This window comes from Tripterygium wilfordii, chromosome 21, assembly GCF_013401445.1.
Source record: "Tripterygium wilfordii isolate XIE 37 chromosome 21, ASM1340144v1, whole genome shotgun sequence".
In the NCBI taxonomy this organism is placed as follows: Eukaryota; Viridiplantae; Streptophyta; class Magnoliopsida; order Celastrales; family Celastraceae; genus Tripterygium; species Tripterygium wilfordii.
The window spans coordinates 6,879,442-6,903,297 of record NC_052252.1 but is presented as its reverse complement, the minus strand read 5'-3'; the positions used below and the strand labels follow the sequence as shown (position 1 = coordinate 6,903,297).

General features: G+C 38.1%; 2 protein-coding genes across 4 annotated transcripts; one reads left to right on the top strand and one right to left on the bottom strand.

Moving 5' to 3' along the window:
* The first annotated feature begins 5,670 nt into the window (after window positions 1–5,670).
* On the top strand, window positions 5,671–7,157 carry LOC119988364 (CBS domain-containing protein CBSX5-like). The gene is made up of 2 exons (XM_038833376.1): window positions 5,671–6,145; window positions 6,225–7,157. Exons 1-2 carry the CDS (start codon window positions 5,691–5,693, stop codon window positions 7,039–7,041), a joined length of 1,272 nt encoding a protein of 423 aa, XP_038689304.1. The 5' UTR covers window positions 5,671–5,690; the 3' UTR covers window positions 7,042–7,157.
* Window positions 7,158–8,360: 1,203 nt separating this feature from the next.
* On the bottom strand, window positions 8,361–20,998 carry LOC119988363 (mediator of RNA polymerase II transcription subunit 16). Of its 3 annotated transcripts, none has more exons than XM_038833373.1 (17): window positions 20,572–20,997; window positions 20,373–20,441; window positions 19,850–19,938; window positions 19,643–19,755; window positions 19,283–19,384; window positions 18,795–18,882; window positions 17,519–18,115; window positions 16,105–16,723; window positions 15,879–15,958; window positions 15,617–15,699; window positions 14,143–14,379; window positions 12,723–12,894; window positions 12,040–12,557; window positions 11,621–11,797; window positions 10,415–10,792; window positions 9,341–9,520; window positions 8,361–8,963 (listed from the first exon to the last, which is right to left on the bottom strand). In XM_038833373.1, exons 1-16 carry the CDS (start codon window positions 20,835–20,837, stop codon window positions 9,374–9,376), a joined length of 3,735 nt encoding a protein of 1,244 aa, XP_038689301.1. In that variant the 5' UTR covers window positions 20,838–20,997; the 3' UTR covers window positions 8,361–8,963; window positions 9,341–9,373. The 3 variants fall into 3 exon arrangements, with proteins under 3 accessions (XP_038689301.1, XP_038689303.1, XP_038689302.1); XM_038833374.1 differs by lacking the exon at window positions 8,361–8,963 and adding an exon at window positions 8,981–9,226 and having other exon boundaries at window positions 20,572–20,998; XM_038833375.1 differs by lacking the exons at window positions 19,850–19,938; window positions 20,373–20,441; window positions 20,572–20,997 and having other exon boundaries at window positions 18,795–18,877; window positions 19,643–19,759.
* Window positions 20,999–23,856: the final 2,858 nt, after the last annotated feature.

The window sequence follows — 23,856 nt, the reverse complement described above, 5'->3', positions numbered from 1 at the left end:
TTACATGATAAAACTCATCGATAAATGGATCTTTTTAGAAAGAACTTTATGCGTTAATTCTGAATATATAATTTTTTAAAAATCTAACATGTATTTTGAGAGTTAAAACGTTTTAAAATTTTATTTAAAAGACTTGGGCTCCCATTGACTCACTATATAGGTTACCTAACACTATTGTTAAACCATATCGAGGCATATGCATTGAGATTGTACGTAGTTATTTGGACGTAAATATGCAATCAATATTAACGTGTGATTTTTAAATTGACCTATGATCATTTGTGTTTATTTATATTAAAAAATGTTCGAACTTATTAATACGTATCATATTAAAAAGTGAAGTCATTTATTTGTTAATTTATCAAACTTTAAACAATTCAATAACAGTTTATAAGTTAGTACAAGTTTTTAGTTTACCATACACCTCATAGTTTTATCACAGTTTTTTCCCACACCTTTTAAACTAGTGTTGAAAATCAATGCAACCGTTCTATCAAATATAAAAAGCTTTTTTTTTTTCCTCCAATCATTAGTGGTTGTAGTTTCTTTCTCGATTTTGCTCTTATTTGATTGTAGCGCTTTTAGTAATTTCTCAAAATTAAATTATAAATAATTTCTAATACTTTTTATTACATTCAACACCTAACAATTTATTTTACAACTTATAAATCCTAATATGCGGCTGTCCAACATAGACTTGGATATGTTCGGATTGTCATGTCACATGCTGATGTGGTATATCACGACCAATAACATTGTGACATTTTATGATTTTTTTTGTGCCAAATCACGAGTGATTAGAAATAAAAATCATCCATAATTTAGCATCAACTACATATGAAATGTCACACTATTAGTGGTCTTGATACACGACACGTATGACATGACGTACTCGCGCGAGTGTATATTTCCCTCTCACTGTTTTAAGTGATTATTACGTGGCAGAGAAACGAACCGTACATACGGTTTTTGCATACAGAAGCACTATATGTCCATAATTTATTCATCCATAACTAGGTGGCATGAGGAAAATGTGAGGATCATAACTATATAGCATGAGAAAAAATGTGAGGACCATTTAGAGCTAACATGTCATCTAGAATATGGACAATTATGAACACTAAAATTATGAGTACATATCATTTTGGTTTTGCATATGGGATACGAGAACGATTGATAACGTCTCATTTGTCTTTTCATCCAAGTACACTCTTCCACTGGACTAGTGGAGCATTATCGCATCAAAAACCAAACGCGGCCGAACCACACCACGGAAAAAAAAGCTAGTGGCTACTGCAGGCACACGTGCTGTAATCCTCTAGTAGTATAGAATTTCGGTACACCGCCCATAACTGTTATCTTTATTTTGATTTTCATGCAAATAGACAAGTGAGATACATTTGGTCCACATCCGTTGGCAATCTTACACGCGTCAGTGCTTACGCATCACAGGATTAGCTGTGGCCCTTTTTTATAGGATGTTAATTAGTAATTATTAATAAAAAAGGTCAGGTGCTGCATTACTTTTTTTTTTTTTTTAATCAAGCACACCAACACCGATCACACATCACACCATGACAGACCAAAAAAATGATCTGGCAGATCATGACCACTATGCAACCAGCATTGGAACTCCGAAAGAAAATGCGTGGGAATACTGCCAGAAAGCTTCAAAGTAGCAGTCCATTTGAAGAAAACATCCGCCCAGACATTTTGTTGCCTGCTAATATTCACAATACTCCATTTCTGGATGCCATTCAATTTAATACGCGTGTCCTCAATCAAATTCTCAATAGCCCAATTGGAAACCAACTCCGGTCGAGCAACTGCATTAACGACAATCAAAGCATCTCCCTCAAACTGTACATCATGCACCTGTAGTTCCAAGCATCTTTGAACTCCTAGTCGTAACGCTGTCGCCTCACCCACTGTATTACTTGATGAATCCTAAATAAATAACCTTGAAAAAATAATGTTATATTTTGTGTTCCATAATTGAGTTTACACATTTATATTTTATAACTAGAACGACACAATACAAATTTATCAATTAGACATTTGATACGAGCATAAATTCGACCCGTCATGTCTGTGTGTACATAAATTTCTCACTTTACGATAGAGTAAGTTGAACCATAACCCAACATGTAACCACAAAAATATTATTTTCAGTGAAAATCGATGGTATACATTCACACAAACATGTGTCTATGGTCCACTGTGTTTTCTCTATCATACATTCAAAGCTTACTTCGAATATGTTTGCCCACAATTTATTTGTCCACAGCAAATTACCATGCTTCACAGTGGCGGACCCATGCCTTGCGGATCGGGGGCATGGCCCCAGTGACTTCCGATAATTTTCACTAAGTATACTATGTTCTTGACAATTTGATACATATACTCTTAGTCAAAAAAATAAGGTCTCCAGTCTACTAAAGCCCACTACGTAACTTTGACCCAATCCTCCTAAGTCACAATCCGTAACTCGTAACTCCACTCTATTGTGTTCCTTTACCTTGTCAGGCCCAATTGCTCAAGTCCCTTCATTGCTAACCCAACTCTATTGTGTGCCCTTTACATTGTCAAGCTCAACTGTCCTTTACCTTGCAACCAAATGAATGATCAATTTTTGAGTGATTGTCTTGTATGTTATATAAAAAAAGAGTTACTTGAAACTATTATTGATGTTATAATATCACGTTTTCATAATATGAAAACTCATGAATAACAATTGTGATAAATTACAATGTATTTTCTTATTGTTTTGAATTATTAAATGTGTGTTTTTTTGTTCATGTCTATATTCGTAAATCCATTATATAAAGAACTCCAAAAAAATTTCTAACTTTGCTCCTAGACCCCCACACCACTTCCGCGCCCCCAGTGATCACAATTCCTAGACCCACCATTGATGCTTCATATAGAATCGTGCAATAATAAATAATTGTAGTTTTTGTCGGATCTAGATTGAATGTCCACAATTATTTTAGAATTTCATAAATAAATTTTTGTGGAGCTCACAAACATTGGAGACCATGGTCCAATTAAGACGTTTAATTGTCTTTCATATTCAATTTCTAGCTTTATTTTATCACCAACATTTTAAATAAATTCATTTATCCACGCATGTCGGACAAGTACTTGAAAATTACATATACGAGTTCGATAGGAATCGAACCCACGAGGTTGAAAGATAGAATAATACTTCCTAAAACAATTTGTCGGTGCAAGGCATTTGGGTGGTTAAAAAAACTCCTTCAAGTTGCGAGATTTATTCTCATTGGGGATCTCGTTTTTTCAAAGGATTGTAAATGCAGAATGTGGTAGTAGTTGAGAGATGAGAATGATCCATAACTAGTGTTCGCTTAATTTCTGTTGTGGTCCCAACAATATGTACTTAATATTTTGGCCAGTTTGGTAGCTGACGATATTTTGAGAGAAAAGTCAAGAAACGAATAGCAAAAACTCATGGCATTTGTATAAGCAAGAATATAATATATATATATATATAGAGAGAGAGAGAGAGAATCACATGTTGTAAATCTATCATTTAGTTATTTTTTAGATTATATAAATTATAATTAACGTGAGCCACACAATAATTGTCATTTTCTTTCATGATATCACGAGTGGGACAGAAATATCAAATATGGGAGTACTTCAATTTCCTCAAAAATAATGATTTTTTTTTAAAAAATAGTATATTAGAGTTTAGGAGTTATAAATTAGAGTTTAAAATTTAATATTTATGATTTAAAGTTTAGAGTTGAGGTTTTAGTGTTTTGGGTTTAGACACTAAAGTTTAGAGTTGAGGTTTTAGTGTTTTGGGTTTAGGCATTTGTATTAGCAAGAATATATAATATAAATAATCACATGTTGTAAATCTAGATGAATCTTATTTGCACACCCACTTTTGCTAAATACACTTCAAAAATCATAAAAACTCATTACCTATTCACACCCCTCCTGATCCTACCATTTCCCTTCACTATCTCTTTTTTTCCTTTGTTTCCCTCATTTCTCTTCTGCTAAGCTTCTCTCCTGACCCACACAGTCGTTGTTGAGGAGATCGTCGAGGCTCCTGCCTCCGCCATCTACAAGAAGCTCACGCTCGACCTCATCCCCTCCACCCGCCTCACTACAGATCTCTGGGACACCGTTTGTCAGGGTATCAAGTCCGATCTCCACTTCCTCGACCCCGACGTCACAGCAGCTACCATTTCCATCCTCGCGGCCATCCCTTCTCATTTGCTTGCCAAATTAATCACCGAATGCAACTCCGAGATCACTGGTTGTTTCGACTCCCTGAGCGATAACTTACGGTTCTCCATCACCGAGACCCTCGGTTGTATACTTACCCGCGATGACCTCGTGCATAACTTGATGAGCACCGGAGGTGAGAAGGTTGGGAGGACAGAGAAATGGCTGCCACCACGGTGGACAGGGTGCAGGTAGCAAAATAAAAAAGAGAGAAAATGAGGTGAACTCATAATTGTTTTAATTTAAGCTGAGGTTTATTTAGAATTAACAAAAACTGGGGTGAAACTAAGGTTCATCTAAATCTATCATTTAGTTATTTTTTAGATTATATAAATTGTAATTAACGTGAGCCACACAATAATTGTCATTTTCTTTCATGATGTCACAAGTGGGACAGAAATATCAAATATGGGAGTACTTCAATTTCCTCGAAAATAATGTTAAAATAGTATATTTGAGTTTAGGAGTTAAAAATTAGAGTTTAAAATTTAGTGTTTAGAGTTTAGAGTTGAAGTTTTAGTGTTTTGGGGTTTAGGCACTCAAGTTTTGGTTGAGATAATAAAATTAGCAATGATAACTCCTTGTAAATGCGGAAAGTCGCAAATTCAACTCTCTCACTCAATAGTTTTGGCGTTGTTTTTCGCATGGGTTTCAACTTGTTCTTAACTGTCGCTAACGTGATGCGAGATGGGTTGGTCGCTCAAGTTTAGAGTTGCCCCAGCTCTTTGGTGGGTATGTTGGATTGATGAATTATCGGTTATCAAAAAAAGTTTTGACACTCACCAAAAAAAATAGGGTTTAGGATTTTGATTGCATGTGGCAGCACGATGCAGACTATTATGACAGGCACTTACCAAAAAATGGGTTTAGAATTTAGATTGCATGTTGCAGAATGGTGCAAGCTGTTATGATAGGCATTTAACAAAAAAAACAGAAAAGAAAGAGGGTTTAGAATTTAGATTACATATACGTGGTGTAAGCTGTTTTGACAGGCACTTACCAAAAAAATAAGGGTTAGATTGCATATTGTAGCGTGGTGCAAGTTCTTCTAGTAGCACGAGATTTAGGTCCACTTAGAAGTCCGAAATGTATGTTGAGCCGGTGATTTCTCGATTTAAAAACCTAGGATTTAGAATATTTTTTTTCCGAATATAGTGGTTTCCCCCCAAAACATCATTAATTGGGCATGCAATGTCATAATCTACTATTTCCCTCAAATCGATGTAATCTAATGTTAGGTGTCTCACTTGAAAATGATTATCATTAGCTAAACAATCCACGAGGGAGCTATAATCGATTAATCAACCAAATCTCTACCGCAAAATCAATCTTAACTATATTCGTGGGCCCCACCCAGGCACCACTTGCCATAACAAAATTCCAGTACGGGCCCACACGTTTCCTATTTATACCCCCATTTTCATACCATGTACCCATTCTCTGTAGTCTGTCTCTGTACCAACCACAAAATCTCTCGCTGTCTCTCCAGCTGTACTCGTCGGATCTTTCCAGTTTCGTTGCTGTTGTGCATGGCAGTCAGCCTGGTGGCGCGTGAGGTATCTGATCTATGCCTTGGAAAGCCTGCCCTAAGGTCGCTCTCCGTCTCCGCCACCGTCGGTGACGCACTTTCCGCTCTCAAGCGGTTCGGAGAATCGTATTTAAGCGTCTGGAACTGTTGTCACGGCTCTCTGAGATCCAAAAACATCGATTCAGCTCAGGAGGAATGTAGATGCATCGGCAAGGTTTGCATGGTGGATGTCATTTCTTTCTTGGCTAAAGAGGACAATTTTTTGAATCCAGGGGCGGCGCTCCAGTCTCCGGTCTCCGTTCTTATCCCGAAAGAAGCCGCCGCGCTTGTTAGGCATTTGGAACCGCACGCCAGGTGAGCCTCTTTAGAAAAATGTATGTATGCCTAGAGTTCGTGTACGATTGCTTTTGACAATTTGTTACGGTGATTTCAGTTTACTGGAGGCCATAGATCTCATACTGAAAGGGGCGCAGAACCTTGTGATTCCGATTCAGGGGCCTGAATCAAGGAGGAAGAAGATTCTCTTCAAACCCTCCTTGAGTCCTAATCTCCACAACAACCGTGAGTACTGCTGGCTCACCCAAGAAGACGTAATCCGGTTCCTTCTCAACTCAATCGGCCTCTTCTCTCCCACCCCGATCCAGTCCATTGATTCCCTCGACATTATCGACACAGAATCCATCTTCGCTGTTCATTACTACTACCCCGCATCCTCTGCCTTACCAATGATATTTCAGTCGGTGATCACGCAAACAGCTGTGGCCGTTGTTGACAGCGAGAACAAAATAATAGGCGAAATCTCACCATTTACCCTGAATTCCTGTGACGAAACAGTGTCAGCTGCAATTGCAACCCTTACAGCAGGGGAATTGATGGCTTTTATAGACCGTGGAGGGCCAGAGGATCTAATACGGGTTGTGAGAGAGAGGCTGGAACATACGAATCTAAGTGCAGCATTGGAATTGATAGAAGAGGATTCCGGAATTTCATCGTCTTCTTCTGTGTATTCCTCTTCATCAGATGAGGAGTTTGGACTGGGGAGGAGTGGGAGGTATTCAAGTAGGTCCGTAGTGAGGAAGTCAGAGGCAATTGTATGCCATCGTTGGAGTTCCTTAGTGGCAGTGATGATACAGGCACTTTCACACCGTCTAAGCTATGTGTGGGTAGTGGAAGAGAACTCTACTCTGGTCGGAATCGTTACTTTTGCCGGGATGATGAAAGTTTTCCGGGAACGTTTGAAATCAATGTGATCGAAGAAATTTTGGTTCAAAATCTGTTGAAGTAACTTAAATATTAACAGTTGCGACTTGTGACTGCTAATGAAATAAATATTTCAGAGAAACGAAAACACAATGGTTTCTAGGGCTGGAAGTTCGGTTTTTCGGATTGGTTACATCTGCAAACCAAATTAAATTGAACAAAAAATTTTGGGAAATGAAGACTGCTAAATCGAATTGTCATAACCTAACCGATGTCACCTAACCGATGTCAACTGAACAGCGTGGCATATAAACAGCAATAAGCTACTAATAGATTTTCGAAGTTACAGAGTGGAACCATCACCGCAGACTCGGTGAATGGAGAGATGCCCATGCTCTCCATGGGAGACTGGCTACCGACCTCTAACATCATCTGCTCCCAGCAAGCTCGCAATAATATAACAATAAGTTTTAGCCATAAACTGAGCATGGAAGACTGGCTACTGGCCTCTAACATCATCTGCTCCCAGCGAGCACGCAATAATATAACAATAAGTTTTAGCCATAAACTAGCATTCACAGCTTATCAAAAAAAAAAAACCAGCATTCACATTCTTCTCATAGACGGCTGTGCGTAAAAATTACAATAGCGAACAACAAAGACAATAATGCAAAACAGAACCACAAGTAATTTGCAGTACATTCAGGCCATAAAAATGTGGCGGTTCTGACTTCTTATCCGATTGGTATCCTACTCTCGAGTCTCATTGTTAAGAACTAGGCCAAATGCGCATCCATATACAACCTCAATCAACCACACAAGCCAACCACTATGTACACATGGATAGGTTGTAACCATGCCCAATACTATTTAAAAAACTTGTTGACTGATTGAGAAGGACATTTATAGATCATAAGTCCCCTATCTAAGCAATGTAGGACATTCATATCAATACCCTCGCTAAACTAAGCCGACACTCACGTCGACTACACTCAGTGGGAGTCTTTCACTAGGCTGGGGTCCTTACCCGTACCACCAAGATCCACTGGTAACCCTTTCTGTGGAGGCCTAATTTAGTCTCATACATAGACGAAGCTGATGTCCACGTTGGCTGCACTCAATGGGGGGTCTTTCACTGAGCTGAGGCTTACCCGTACCACCAAGATCAACTGGTAACCCTTTTCGTGGCAACCTAATCCAGTCCCATACCTAGACAAAACCAACGCCCACGTTGGCTACACTCAGTGGGGGTCTTTCACTGGGCTGGGGCTTTACCTGTACCACCAGATCCACTGATAGCCCTTTCCGTGACAGCTCAATCTAGTCCCATACATGGACAAAGGGTGGAGATCGAACACCTTTGATACCATTATTAAGAACCAGGTCAAGTGCGCATCCATAAACACACCCAACAGACTCATACATTCCCCAACCAACCACTACTTACATATAGGGTTGATTGTAACCAACAAACCTAATAGGCCACTACCTAGAAAACTTGTTGGTTGATTGAGGAATGCATTTGCCCTCCTTATCAATATATCACAAGTCTCCTATCTAAGCAATGTGGGACATTCGTATCACCCATCATGTTAATAATGTACAGAGTACATAATACATATTTCCCAAGGATGAAAATATAGAGAGTTAAACTGGGTTCTAAAAGTTCATTCCTTCCCAGCCTTTTTTTTCCCTCTCAAGTCCTTGTGTGCATACCATGTATGGTAAACCAAGAAATATCTTCCAGCTGATGCAACGGAACAGTTACTTTACCTCTAAGGTACTACTTGTCTCTGCAGTTAGACAAAAAGAAATCCCAAGCTTTTCCAGCAAAAAAATCTCTTATGCTGTTGGTGCTTACCAACTATATCCAACAAGAAACCACCATCGGAAAAAATACTTCCATGGCGGAGTTCCCTAGAATACAGAACTTGCAAGATAGCCACTGAGCCTCAAGAAATTTATTTACAAACTGCAATTTGAAAATCAGATATGATTAGCAAATGAAGAGAATGCTTGATACTAAATGCTGTATAACTACTTGTTATCATGTTTAAGTTAGCAGGTAACATAAACTAGCATCAGCTTCTAATTTATGAAATCTTTTTCTGCAGACGATCCTCAGATGTGCTAAGAGCAAGAATTTGAATGAAACCATCCACATATGTCCCTTCCCCAGCCAAGCCAAGCCCTGCCATGTATTGTTTTAACACATGCCAAGCTCCCTACTCGTGACTGTAGACAATAGTTTCATAGTTCAAAAAGTCTACATCATTTATCAGATTTATCCTACGTTGGAAAGAAGAGATGGGCCAGTATGTATGGTTCTGAGTAAGGAGATGAACTCACCTAATTAAATTAACAGTAAAGTGAAACCCACTATCATACAACTCGAACCCATGTTCCACCACACATAGGACAGCCATGGACCCAGCGGCTGATCCACCAAGACTCTCGTTCATTCTGATTAGGTGGATTGGTGGAACCCGGAGAAGTAAAAGCTGAAGTTTGCCGCAAACACCTTATGCACTGCATAAGAGCATTGGGATTAAAAAGTGTTATCAAATAGTTAAAAGAAGTAAACGCAGATACGAAACAGAGCACGCTGGTAGCAGCAGCTGCAACATGGCAAATGAAAATTAATACAAAAATTATAAACTAAAGGCATCCAAGATTAGACAGAAAGCAACAACAAATGGGAAGGTTTATTAAAAGATAATGTTCATGATGATGATCATCATCATAATATGGTTCCCAAATATCTAGAGCAACTTGAAACTGCTTACTATTTTTATGTTTCTTATCAAGTTTTGGCTTCAATCAATAACCCTTTCACAATCAAATGCTGGCAACAACATAACCGAATCCCTTCCAACTTTGTCCAACTCTGAAATGCAAGATATCTTTCTTTGGATCATTCACATCCAAGGTGATTATATAATCGAAATCATCTCCAGTAAATCTCCAGAATATGCATAATGAAATGGTATTATCAAAGAAGAAGTCTAAAAGCAGATTCCAGAGGCCAAAGGCATTTGTTTTGTATGGTTAATAACAGAAAAGCTGGGCAGATAAAGTATATGTAGGGCATTTTAAGTTCGTGATCTAATAAAATGGAAGAAGATAGTTTTTTTTGTGAAACCCATGGACTTAAAATGCCTACACGAAGGAAAATATTAATTGATATCTTTCATCTTGTTAAAAAAAGGAGATTCATAGAAGGGGAAAGATTATGTCTTTTATCTCGTTAATTAGTTTATATCCTACAGGCATGCAAGGTGACATTTTTTCTATATCTATATTTTTCTTAGACAATCCTATAGCAAATGATAGACTAAAAAAAATTAAATACTTGATTACATGATACTATAAATGTGATCTTGAGGGGAGAAAAAAAAGAGTAAAAGACCAATTATGTCAAACCTTGTACCAGACCCCTTCAAGACCAGTCTTCCAAACAGCAGTGACAACATCTCTACGTGAACCCATTATACCAAGATATGCTCCCAGGCCCACAGACGTGTTCAAGCCAAAAGCTGCATCTCTTTCAGACATCCTGCGCTTCCTTGGCCATAGGGCATGAGCTCCATAATAAACATCACAATTCCCCGATGAAGTAAAAGCAAGTGAATCTGCTGAGTTGATCAGTTTCACATTATCTTCTGGAGGCCCTATGTCCTCCGGTTCAGACCAAGGTCCACCAAACATATTCCGCCTGTGCCACTCTTCAGAAGGAGGGTGGAGTTCTAGCTCACGCAGTAAGAGGCCAGCAGCATCTGCACCTCTAGGACGCGGCATATTCTGTGTAGCCATGAAAGAAAAGGTTTACCAGAAAGCTTAATCCATGTACACAACTACTGAAAGTAAAATGAGACTGATTTCAAATGGCTAACAAAGAAGTTTGATCCTTGAGCTGTAATTACCCCCTAAATGGGCTTTGATAAACTCTTGTAAGTACCATATGGTCCTCTTCTTTGGAACACCAATCTTTTATTTTTTTTGAGTCTGGCTGAAAAGGAAACTATGAAAAACAATGGACAAAACGGGATATGCTTATACAAGCCATATCTTTTCTTTATTTTGTAACGTGGAATCCACCTAGCTGTCCACTAGACAATTGACTGGAGCTGTATCACTATCTCTCAACTCTATTTTGACTAATTCACCATAACATTTACGATGGCTTTTGGGTCATGAAAGGAATGGTCCATTTTCGAGTCAAAGGTTATTTTTTCATCTGGTTGGTGAAATCCGTCTACAAAAGAATATGCTTCATAGCTGTTTTTCTTGCATCTTACTTGCAATCTGTCCTGCCCCTACCCTAGATCGAATATCCGTCATTCCTATCCTATCCCTGTGTTGCAGCACATCCATTGCAATATTCTCATTTCCGCTACACCCATTCTCTGGGCCTGTAATCTATATGTACAACTTCCATACCATACATCATTAAAGGGCATATAAAAGACCTACAGAATTTCTGAAGCCAACCAGCCTTATAGGCTGAGAATAAGCATCAGAAATGATTTTATATTCTTTGGCAGCATTACTGATCACTAGTGAACCAGCCTAACAGCTTCCAGTTAAGTTTCCACTTAAAATAAGCTCAATGATGATGAACCAAGATACCTGCATATGTGGCCCAAGAGATGCTTCTACAACCTCTGGTAGTACAGTATAGTTCCCATCAATATAGTGCAGCCGCACCTGAATGTTGCTGCTTCCCACCTGAGAAACTGGCAACGGATGGGCCAAAGCAGCTGTTCGTCGACAAAGATCCATGAGTATAAGGAAAAGGACCTTCACCTGCACAGCAGCAACACATTGAACTCTTAATCAAACCTAGACTTGTTTTGTACATCCTCTTATAGAAAAATTATCACTCATTCGTGTCCCAAATGGAAACACCTTTTTGGAAACCATCAACACTTCATGAAGAACAAAAACATTATCATCTTATGAATCATCATAACAAGCCAAAACATTTAACTAAGCAGATAACTAATAGTCTTGGAAATGGCTGGTAAGCCAAAAGCACAAAATCCTACCTCTTCAAAAGTGTATCCTTGACCAGCATTGCCAGTACCTAATCTTGACCGGCCTGCAGGTCCATCTTCGGCTACTTTTGCTCCTGGTATCTGACCACCTCGAGCTGCCTGGTTGTCATCTGATCTGGCCATTGCTGATGTTGGTTTTGAAGTAACAGAATTGACCTCTTCAATTTTCCCAGGAGCGCCAGGCTGAGGCTTCTGCATATTCGGATCACTATTTCTTTGGGCACCACCAACAGAGCGTGGCTGCTGTGTTCGCCGGAAGAAAAAACAAAAAAGTAAAAGCTGGCATAATCTATGAAGGAAATGGCAGTCCCCAATGAGCCTAACTGCCGGTGTTCCAGGAAATGTCCCAGTATTAATGCTTATAGGCATAAAAGAAGACGGCCCACTAATGGGATTTGGAGTTGAATTAGATACTCCATCAGTAGTGCTACTAATCTTAGCAATAGCTCCTTGGACCCAAGCATGCATCGGGTTACTTCCAGTAGAAGTTGTGGTACTACTTTGGCCCGCTGAAAAACAGGTATTGCAGTCAGTAGATATGTCACACTGATAGCAATTGGTAAAAAGAGGAAGAAGACTAAGACAAAGTTGAAGATATCCCTAAAACAAATGCAAAATTAGAGAAAGATGTTTTTTCCTTTGACTTTGCACTATCAAATGACTTGCATACAGACCCTGACTTGTTGCAGGAGAGCCCGAACTTTGGGTGGGACTAGTCACCATGTTGCGATTGCTTCCTGTTCCTGCAGTGACAGCATGACTAGCCAGCGTGCGACAGAAACTAGCATAACGACGCAAGCGTGTTATGAAATGGGAAGCTAGATCAAGCACGGCATCAACATAAGCCTGAAAAAAAAACCATAATATAGCTGAAAAACAACCTCAATATTTTGGAAGAAAACCACCATATCAAGGGACTTGTAAGATGATTGAAAGGACAGAGACCCTGACCAACTCAACAAGAACAAGAGCCAACAGCTGGACAAAAGACCCAAATGGCAAAGCAATTATTTTCTTTCTTGGATAAAAAGGTTATCTCTTTCTACGAATAAATGAAAACAACTTTACAATTCAAGCCAAAACACAACCACACAAACAGACAAAAGGCCCAGGACAACCTTAAATCATCTGCAAACGTAGGCCAACATCTTGGGAAGCACGGACACGAAGTGTCCGTGTCGGACACTTGTCGGCCACCGACACGCGTCCAGGCTGTGTCCTGATTTTCTCAATTTTTTAGAGAGAGGACACGGTTGGAACACTCCTGGACAAGTTTTTTGAAGGAGAGCCCACCTTTTCCTCAGCCGGAAAACAAGGACAAAAGGGGTAAATTTCTTAGGCTCCTTTTCTCTTTGGAGTTGTTACTGTTTTATGTCCCACTCACCATGGGATTCTTACATGTAAGAAGTCAAGTCTGATGTGGTGCCACGTCTACCTTAAAACCCTTGTTCTTTATGGTTGGTCAATAGGTGTCCTTAACCTAGGTTCCATTCATGAATGCTCGTGCAAGGAAAAAAAAGGTCATTTATTTTTTACTCTTTTATAATTTGAAAAAAATACCTAGAAATATATTTAATAAAATCAAGCATTATGCAATTCAAAAATATTTGTTTATGTTAATTTTTATATAGGATATATATATTTTATATATATCTACGTATATGTGTCCTTGCCGTGTCCGTGTCCTACAAAATTTGAAATTCCAATGTCGGAGTGTCCGTGTCGTGTCGTGTCCGTGTCGGTGCTTCCTAGCCAACATCTATAGAACTTCCTGTTTGACACAAGATTCTCAGCCCTTACTCATTTTCTTCAATTTTCTTTAAATATCAGAAAAATCTTCCTCGGTTTTATACTTTTCAGTCTGTCCTGTTGATCTCGTCCTTTCATCCTATACATATTTTAATTTTAAGTAAAGTAAACCAACATTTAAAAAAAAACCTTAGAAGCTTTTCCCTTTCACATTCATCACTACCCATGTCAGCATCGAATACATATCAACACTTTTGAAACTAAACAAAGGCTTAGAAGCTATTGACAGACACTAGAAAGTCTAACAGCTCAGAAGCTCAAGTGTGAAAAGAGAGGGAAAAAAACCTGAATGCTTGGAACAAGGCTTGGTTCAACAGCCATCGCTTCAGGATCAATGCCTGCCAATGTCTCACCAGATGCCTGCCATGGCTCGGGTACCAAAGATGAGGGATTTACCAAGGCTGATTCAATGCCTTTCCCCAACATATCCAGCAACAGCCTTGCTTGCATATCTAGAACCATTGCCCTAACCTCCTGCGCATTTGCGCCTTCCAGGAGTCTGCATTTTATCCTGTCCAAACTCTATCACAAGGAAAACACACTTTTTATTTATAGAAATAGTAGAGCCAGCTTTTACATATCATAGAATGAACGAAGTAGAAGAAATGCATGGGTAAGATTTAATTAAATACAAAGATTACTTATTCAACCAAGCATTCACAATAATCAGCCAAAAGGGGAAATCTGACAAACTTTTCCCAAGCAATAAATTACAGTTTTCCTTATTTTCTTTGAACGATATTAAATGCTTTTTTTCCAAGTAACTGATACCAGTTTAGGTAGCCTCCATAAAAAAATCAGACCAGTTCTGGTGGATAAACAGGAGGATGGCAACCAACTCAGTGAAAATTTATGCAACTCAGGATTAAGTTGCAAAACTGGCAGCGCTGGGTTGGGCCATAGAAATGCCTAGAATAAAAAAGATGGCCTCATATAATAGTTATTTGGAGGACCGCGAAGTCATCCAACGTCAGCAAAAACTTTATCAATACATAAGCTAACTTCCAAATGTATCACCAGCTCAGTGATTTATTTAAACTATTACGATTAGTTACTTTGCTATTAAACTCAATAAGTTAACTTATTGGGTTGGGATATTTCACAACATTTGCACATATTCTAACACTTCCCTAATGTGTGGGCTAATCCAACGGTCCAACTGTCCAACATATGCACAACAAAGGAGGCCAAACGCTAGAGCTACTCACACAAGGCCCTCACTTGGGGCAACAACAAATGGGGGTTTAAATTGCGGAAGCTAAGGTTTGAATCCCAGACCTCCTGTCCTGATATCATGTTAAGATTAGTTACTTTGTCATTCAACCCAATAAGTTAACTTGTTGGGTTAAGTTAACTTGTTGGGTTAGGGCATTTCACATCATTTATATATATGCACTAACATAAACTAAATACAATTTCATATATGGGGTCAAACAAAGAGATTAGAACCGAAGGGGATCCAAGGGACTGCATTTTATCCATCACTACCGAAGAAGATGAAAAAACTAACTCGGAGAGCACTAATATCCAGCAAAAAATATTATAAATGCTCTTCACAGGTAGAGTAGTGACAGTAGCCCCACCACATTCCAGAATGACCCACTTGTGTCATAGGATTAGGAAAAATCTTATACATTTATCTTTAAGAAAAAAAAAACTTATATACAAAAATTATATGATGCTTGTATGTTAAATTTTTTCAATGCTGACTATTCTAAAAACAAGTGAATACAATATGGCAGGATCCAGATTAACATACAGGACCATATTGTTGCCTGTGCTGTGTTGAAGGCAGAGAATGAAAATCCGCATCCAGGACTGCAATAACACTGTTCAACGATACTGGAAAAGAGATAAGAGTCATTGTCATCAATGATAGGTGTCAACCATCAACTCACGAGTTTTCTTGGAAAATGCATATATTAAGGAAGTATACCTAGATGATACATATGTTTCAAAATTTCTCTGGCATCCTACATCATCAATCATAGTAACTAAACAAAGATTCCGAAAAATCATACCAATTCCATCCTCAGAAGCACTTTGTGTACAGCCGACAGCATCCCACCACTCAACACCAACCAAAAGACTCCACCAAAACCTTCACATAACAAGATATTAATATGACGTCAAATAATTGCAGTTCAGCCTCTATACATCATTAAAGCAAAGCAAGCATCACTAGGCAATACTTTGAGAATTATTGTGCATCTCTGATAGAAAAATGGTAAATAACTTATTAAGTACCGCTCAGCAATCGCCCGTTCCCAGGTTGATGAATTGGCCTTCAGTTGACTACTCGGAGCAGTTGGAGGAAGAACACGAATAATCTTCAATATCGTACGATCATTGCGAGTATCATGCCAAACAGAAGCCGAGCAGCAGCTTGTAGAAGAGAAGGCAGGAGCAGCTATCACAGATCCAACATTGATTTGGTAGTGGTCAACGGGAGCGAAGTTAGGACCAGAAAAAATGTGGACTCCACCACGCATGAAAGCAAAAGTAATCTCACCCCCATGGGCAGAATAAACAATTTGAGCCAGTGTTCTAAAATCACTTGGCAAGTCTAAAGGATCCCAAACTACTCGTTTTCCTTTGTCAGTGGTAGAATTGGATGATTTTCGTGCATCCACAATTGGGGATGGAATAGCTCCTAGGTGAAAGTTAAAATCATTAGTTGGTTGTATGCTTCTATCCACCTTGGATACCCAAACAGTTTGCATGGGTGTCTGTCCACCAAAACTGGAAGTGGGGTTGCCAAATATCTGATGGAGAACGACGGGCTGAAGGGAAGATTCCCAACGTTGCACCCTCCATCCAGTGATTGAAGGACCCTCATCTGGATCATAAGGGGACATGTACTGTCCTGCAAAACTAAGATCCATCAGTATAATTAATTTCCTAAACCCCTTTCCTTTTGGCCATCATAAGGAAAGGTATTCAACTCTTATATGGACATGATATGTGCTCAAACATTGTCCCACACTTGGGGAATGCCAGATATGTAAAAGTGGATGCGACAACAAGCACAACTAAACCAACCAACTTACCTAATTACCAATGATTTGTACGAGTTATGTACACCTATCCTAAGGTTTCCCACATTTAATAAGGGTTATACCATTCAACTGAACCAAAAGGAAGAAATTAAAGGCCAGCCACTCTGTGTTCATCACCAAAACTTTTCTGAATTAAATCTTAAATCACCAACAATGTACAGAAAAACTCTTTTACTTCAACATATTTCATTCTTCAACTTGACTTTGGTCCACTGTCATTTAGACATACAAAATGATTTCATGAAGGCGCACAAAAACTCAGTTCAACAATCCCAATAAGACTGTAGAAACAACAACTTACGGTTCATAAGTTTCATCAACAAATAATACTCAAATTCCAATTCGTTGCCATAAAATGCTCTAATTGCGTAGAAATACACAAGGATTTTACAAAAGCATGTGCATTTAAATGTTTAAGATGAATGGCCCTCTTAAACTACTTCCAGTCCCAGATCTTAAGCAACACTTGTACCCGCACTAGAAAGTATTCAAGGAAGCATTTATATACACAGAGTAATATGGGTTTAGAAGAACAATTGGTCACATTACAGCATAAAACTGAATTGGCAAAGTAGGTTTTAAGTCAGAACAAAGATATGTACCCTCGACTATCACAACAGCTATTACAGATCCACCACGAGTTGGATCAAAGGCAACAGCAGAAACTCCAGAACCCCAAGTAGTGGTTGCTGCAGACTGAGCAGCTGCCTCAGGACTCACATATGCAGAAAAATTTGAAACTGGTGAACAGTGAAGAGATGCACTGTCACTTGAATCTTGCTCTGTCTGCTTTTTCCCTTGCTTTTCATCAGATATTACATATTCTTGCCAGCTCAATAAGTATGCAGCCAAAGGAGAAAAACCTTCCCAACTAGACGAATTAATGGAGGCTGGAACCCCATCACTCACGCTTGTCTTCGGACTAGATTGAAATCCATTTCCAGAACCAGGAGTTACTTCCCAAACGACAACAGTAGATGGATTTACTATTGGGACACCGGCCACGTGCATGGATCCACTATCAGTTATGATTGCATCAGCTGCCATGATCCCACTAGGGCCAGCACCCAAGAGTCCTTTGCTCGTGGAAAACCACTTTGGTGTTGGGCCACTCTGACTAAGAGGCCACTGGGACCAATGTAGTTGAACAGAGCCTGATGAGAAAACAGAACAAACACAGAGGACATTGGGCCACCTAGCTGAAATGAAATAATATTGTATCAGGGTCACTGTGTTTACAATATCAGATATGTCAATCAAAAGACATCTAGAAGAAGAAAGAAAAGACCAACAAGATTAGCTCTGATTGCAGACAACATGAGCATCACTGTACTTGGTATTAGCAGAACCGACGGCATTTTTATTTGACAAATTAGTTAACCATGTAATCAATTTTAAAGTGTCAAAAACATTCTTTCAACTATAGACATTTTTCCCTCAGTAAGCAGGGTGAATCATATTTTTTTGCTATAGACAGCCTTAAATAATTTATTTTGCTCAGTATATCAAAAAAATGGAAATTGATAGCCCTACAACATGATTTCCAGGAAGAAGAAGAAGAAGAAGAAGAAGGGGGGGGAAAAAAAAAAAGAGGAGAAAAATATTTCTCTATAATTTAATGTTGACAAAATCGAGCATTCACAAGTTCAGCCAATTATGACTGGTACATGATGACACTAAAAATATAAACATACAGTAAAATGGGCGATATTAATGTATTTTAAATTCAAAGAAGCAGCAGAAAAGAAAGAAATCATCTGGCTGCATACATGATAGTCATACAGAGGAAACTAGAGTCTAAACTCACAAAAGAACAATTCTAAACCTCGCATGAAACTCCTGGATAACGCTTAGAAAGTTTACACTACAGTTACAAACCTGAAGTCTGTGAATGATGTGAAAGGAATTTTTCCTCAAAAGTAGACTTTGAGCATGCAGCACTGGATTTTGAGGAAAGCCACCTATACTGGTTTATAAAACAAGTCATCAATAACAAATTATCAAAAAGGGCCTGAAAATAAATAAACCTTTAAATTTTGAACTCTCTTCAAGACAGCATCAGGATCTCCAATATTGCATAAGGTAATAAAATGATATTGCAATCCTAATGTTATTTTCGAAATATGTTTTAGAATAAGTTACAGTTGCATTTTCATTGCAAACATGAAAACATATATGGATAAACAACTTTATCTATGAATTTTGTATCCAGTTTTTTCAACACACTGGCATACATATCCATATCAAATGGAAACTATATCCGATATCCATATTTATGCTTCATGATGTGCATTCTAAAATACATAGCAGAAACACCAAAAATTTTAGGATGGAAGGCAGTTGACAATTAATAATGAATACCCTACCGGAGACACCCCTGATAGCCACTTTGTAACAACTGCAGTATCCTGCCTCCACTCGTGCTCACACTGCCAACAACTAGCATCATGGACTAGATTAGCTGGGCCCTACAAAAACAGAACAAAGGCAAGCTAAATGCAAATTGCAGTCATTTGTCAAGAAAAAACACTAGAATGACCTCCAAACAATAAGGCAAAGAAAAATTAGTCAATCAATTGAATAACATATTACAGTACGTAAAGTGTCAAAGAAAAAAAACATATTACAGAAGAGTGAATGATAAAAAGGCCATTTCACAAATTTTGTGATGCGGAAGGGCATCAGGTTCAAAGAATGGAGAAAAATGGTTGACAATGCTAACTTACTTGAGAAGGTTGTGTCCAGATGGTAATCCTCCCATGGAAATTAGCTACCAGTAAGGCACGTGGGCAAGAAGTAGGGGACCATTCAATAAATTGAAGAGAATCACGTGGCGAGTCTGCAAAAGGCATTCCAGATAATTATTACATACAAACTTCAACCCCAATGAAGAAAAGAATAATGTAACAACATTGCAAGACGCTTCAGCCTACCTGCTATGACATTAAAAACTGCACACTCAGTTGGGCGCTCTGGGTTCACAATATGTATAGGGATCCAAAATGGTGGATTGGTATTAGAACTACAAAAACAAAATGATGTGGTAAATAAATTACAATTCAATACAAAGTAAACTTTCACAAAATCAAGAAATACAAGAGAAGCAACAGCTTCTAAGCAATGGTAAAAACGATACATCAAGTTCTCAAACTTAAGACAGTTAGCAGTGGTGATATAAAAAAATAAAACCATCTAAAGATAACCAACAACATTCTATAATGAGATATATGATATTTTGATTGCCAGACATTTACGTCTTAGACAAAATTCGTGCCCGATGTGACTTTCAGTCACACATGGCATACAACATGTTAGATAGCATATAATATTCAATTACAATGGAACCCAGATTCTGTTGACTCTGTTCTTAACTAAACCATCACAAAAACCCAATTTCAGTACAACTTCTAGCACACGCTCATAACTGAAAACCAGAACCTTAAAGATATTGAATACCTTGGAATTCTTGCACAAGTTTCTGATGCACAAGCTATGGCATTTAGCTTCCCGCACCAAGCCACAGCACTGAAAAAACAAACAAAACGTCAACAGAATGAAAGAAAAACCAGCACCAATCACTAAACCCGATAATCCAATAACACAGCTCCACCCAATCTCAAGCTCAACAAAAACACCAAATTGAATCCAATTTCACCTGAAATTGCGACAAAGCTCAGGCACGCTCATCTTATGCTTTAAATTGGAGCTAGGCTGCTTAAGCCGGATACAGGACACAGTGGCAGGACCGACAGAATCTTCATCCATGGAATCTCCGGGTTTCTCCTGAACCTCCTCTTCACCAACGTCCGGCTCCTCCTTCTCCGCAGCCTTAGCCGGTTCCTCCTCGATCGGCTGAGCCACGGGCTCCTCCTCCTCCTCCTTACTAATAGCGTCTGAGACTGATACTCGTGGTTGATTCATTTTGGAAACAATAAACCCTAATTTATATATACACGGAAAGGGAGAGACTAAGAGAGAGAAAATGGAGCAATGTGGGTGGTGCAAAAGTCGCAATTGAGGGCGACAGGCATCACTGTATAGAAAGAGAGAGAAGAGAGAGTTGTAGTGGGGTTCATGTGGGTGGGGGTGGGTTGAAGGTTTCGGCTTTTTAGGGTTTGCGTGAGCAGACAACGTTTGGGTTGATTCCAGGTGCTGGAGTCCCGATTCGTATTAGATATACTTTTAAATTTGGAGTCAACGTCTCTCTGGCTTTTTGCTGTTTTTTCTTACATCAACAAAACCTGTCCCAGTCTCTCTCCAATTTTTTAGAAAACGATGTGTTCTTTGAGCAATGCAGCAAATGAACAGCACGCAAACTTGCTCCATAGTCCATATAGAACCAATACGATCCTTCAAAATAACATGTTACATGTGTCACAATTAACTTATGTCACAAATATATTATTGTGACCCCTCCTGCCTTTCACGATGATATAGTCACATGTTAATAAAATCGTTCTGTGTTGGAATACACCTCCAAAAATAGTTTGTCGTCTTTTGATTGTGTAGTCGTTCTGAATTTTTATTTACCATTATTTTTCCTTATACTTGTGGTTCCAGTAAAGGGCTTACTATGTTTCCATCATGTCGTTGATATTTTGCATAGTGATACTATCTTCATATATTTTGTATAGATTATGGATGAAAAAATCCAGACGATCTACATGTCAACTAATGATACGGCTGAGTAAGCGCAAAGCCTCCATGAATCCTACAATAACAAGGGAGAGGATGACCTTTCATGGCCTAAGAATACTCCAACGCTCAAGTCAACAATCTTTTTCAGAGAATCAAAATGCAAGTGAAATGTCTCGATTGTGAGAGCATGCATAGGATGAGTCTGATCATCCTCTTTTTATAGAGCTATAGCTCGTATCGGTTGGGATTTTCATATCCCAACTGATCAGTTTGTTGAGATTAAATATTGGTTCGATATTGTTAGGATTTGTTGTGATATCACATTTTGTTTATATCCTGGTTTAAATTTAAATCATTATGGATTGATGTCGAGATTCTATGTGAGGTACTGAGGTCTCCTCCCTCATTGGGTTGAGCCTAGATAGATAGTTGCTTCCTTAGATCATGCATAATTGTTGGGTTAGGATTCCCACGTTCCCTTTTCTTCATTTTTCTTTAGGTTGACTTCCTAGGTTGACTCCTCTCCAGATTGTCTTTGGAAAGTCATTCCTCTATATGCCACCTGTCAGGCTGCTGATCTGACATATGTCATTTTATTTATCCACGATGATATTAGAGAAATCCTTATTTCAAATATTGGACTAATCTTTATATAGGCTTGAACATTCTTCTTCACATCCCTTTCAATTTTTCAAATGATAATATATTATCTAAATATGCAAATATGGGATGTTTGTTCTTTCAATAAGCGAGAAGGAACGGAAATGTTTGGTAAAGTATATTATTATTAACGATGCGTTTGGTACGAGGGTAATGGGGTGTAATAGTTACAAGAGTAATTAAATTTTAAGTTTACTTGTGTTTGTTATGTCAGTATAACTTTTACTCCTGTAATAAATTTTAGTAATTGAACTTATTTTTTACACATAAAGTTTACTAGTGGGGGACCTGGGTAATAAAAAGTAATGAGAAGTTTTACTCCAATCTATTACCCCTTTAAATAAAAAATTATAAAAGCCCATAAGTTATATATACACATATATATTATATATTATATATATGTATATATATACACGTATATATTATATATTATATATATATGTGTGTATATATATACATATGTATATATATATACACACAGACACACACACATATAGATACACACACACATATATATACACACACACTCACATATGCACTGTCTGTGTGTATTTACACATAGACACACACACACATATATACATACGCACACATATGCACTGTTTGTGTATATATATACAAATATATATATATACAAATAGAGGGATTCTCAAGTGCGGGATCCCACATTTTATTTAAAGTGCGGGATCCATCTAACACCATTCATACACCATTCATGCGTGGGCTCCATCAAGTGTGGGGACCACACTTACACATAATGAATGGTGTTAGATGGATCCCTTATTTTAAATAAAGTGAGGGATCCCTCACTTGAGAATTTTCATATACAAATATATATATATATACACATATACATACACACACATATATATACATATGCACTATCTGTGTATATATATATACAGAAATTCTCCTATGTGGACCAAAAGTGTGGACCAAGTTTGTGGACTTGTATTTCAACCATAGATGTGGTGGGTCCCATAATAAATGTGTGGCCCCCACTTATGTTGTGATTGATTACAACCATTGGATTTTGGTCCACAAACTTGGTCCACACTTTTTGGTCCACATAGGAGAATTCTTGATATACAGAAATTTTGTGGACCAAAATCCAATGGTTGTAATCAATCACAACATAAGTGGGGGTCACACATTTATTATGGGGCCCACCACTCTATGGTTGAAAAACAAGTCCACAAACTTGGTCCACATAGGAGAATTTCTGTATATATATATATATATATATATATATATATATATATATACACAGAAATTCTCCTATATGGACCAAAAGTGTGGACTTGTTTTTCAACCATGGATGTGATGGGTCCCATAGTAAATGTGTGGCCCCCACTTATGTTGTGATTGATTACAACCATTGGATTTTGGTCCACAAACTTGGTCCACACTTTTGGTCCACATAGGATAATTCCTATATATATATATATATATATATATATATATATATATATATAATACACATACATATATACATATACACAGACAGTGCATGCACTGTCTGTGTATGTGTGTATTATATATATACATACATATTTTATATATAAATATAAATATAAATATATACATATTATATATATATATAAAAATAAATAATGTCAGGCTTGGGTCGGGCTCGGGCTGA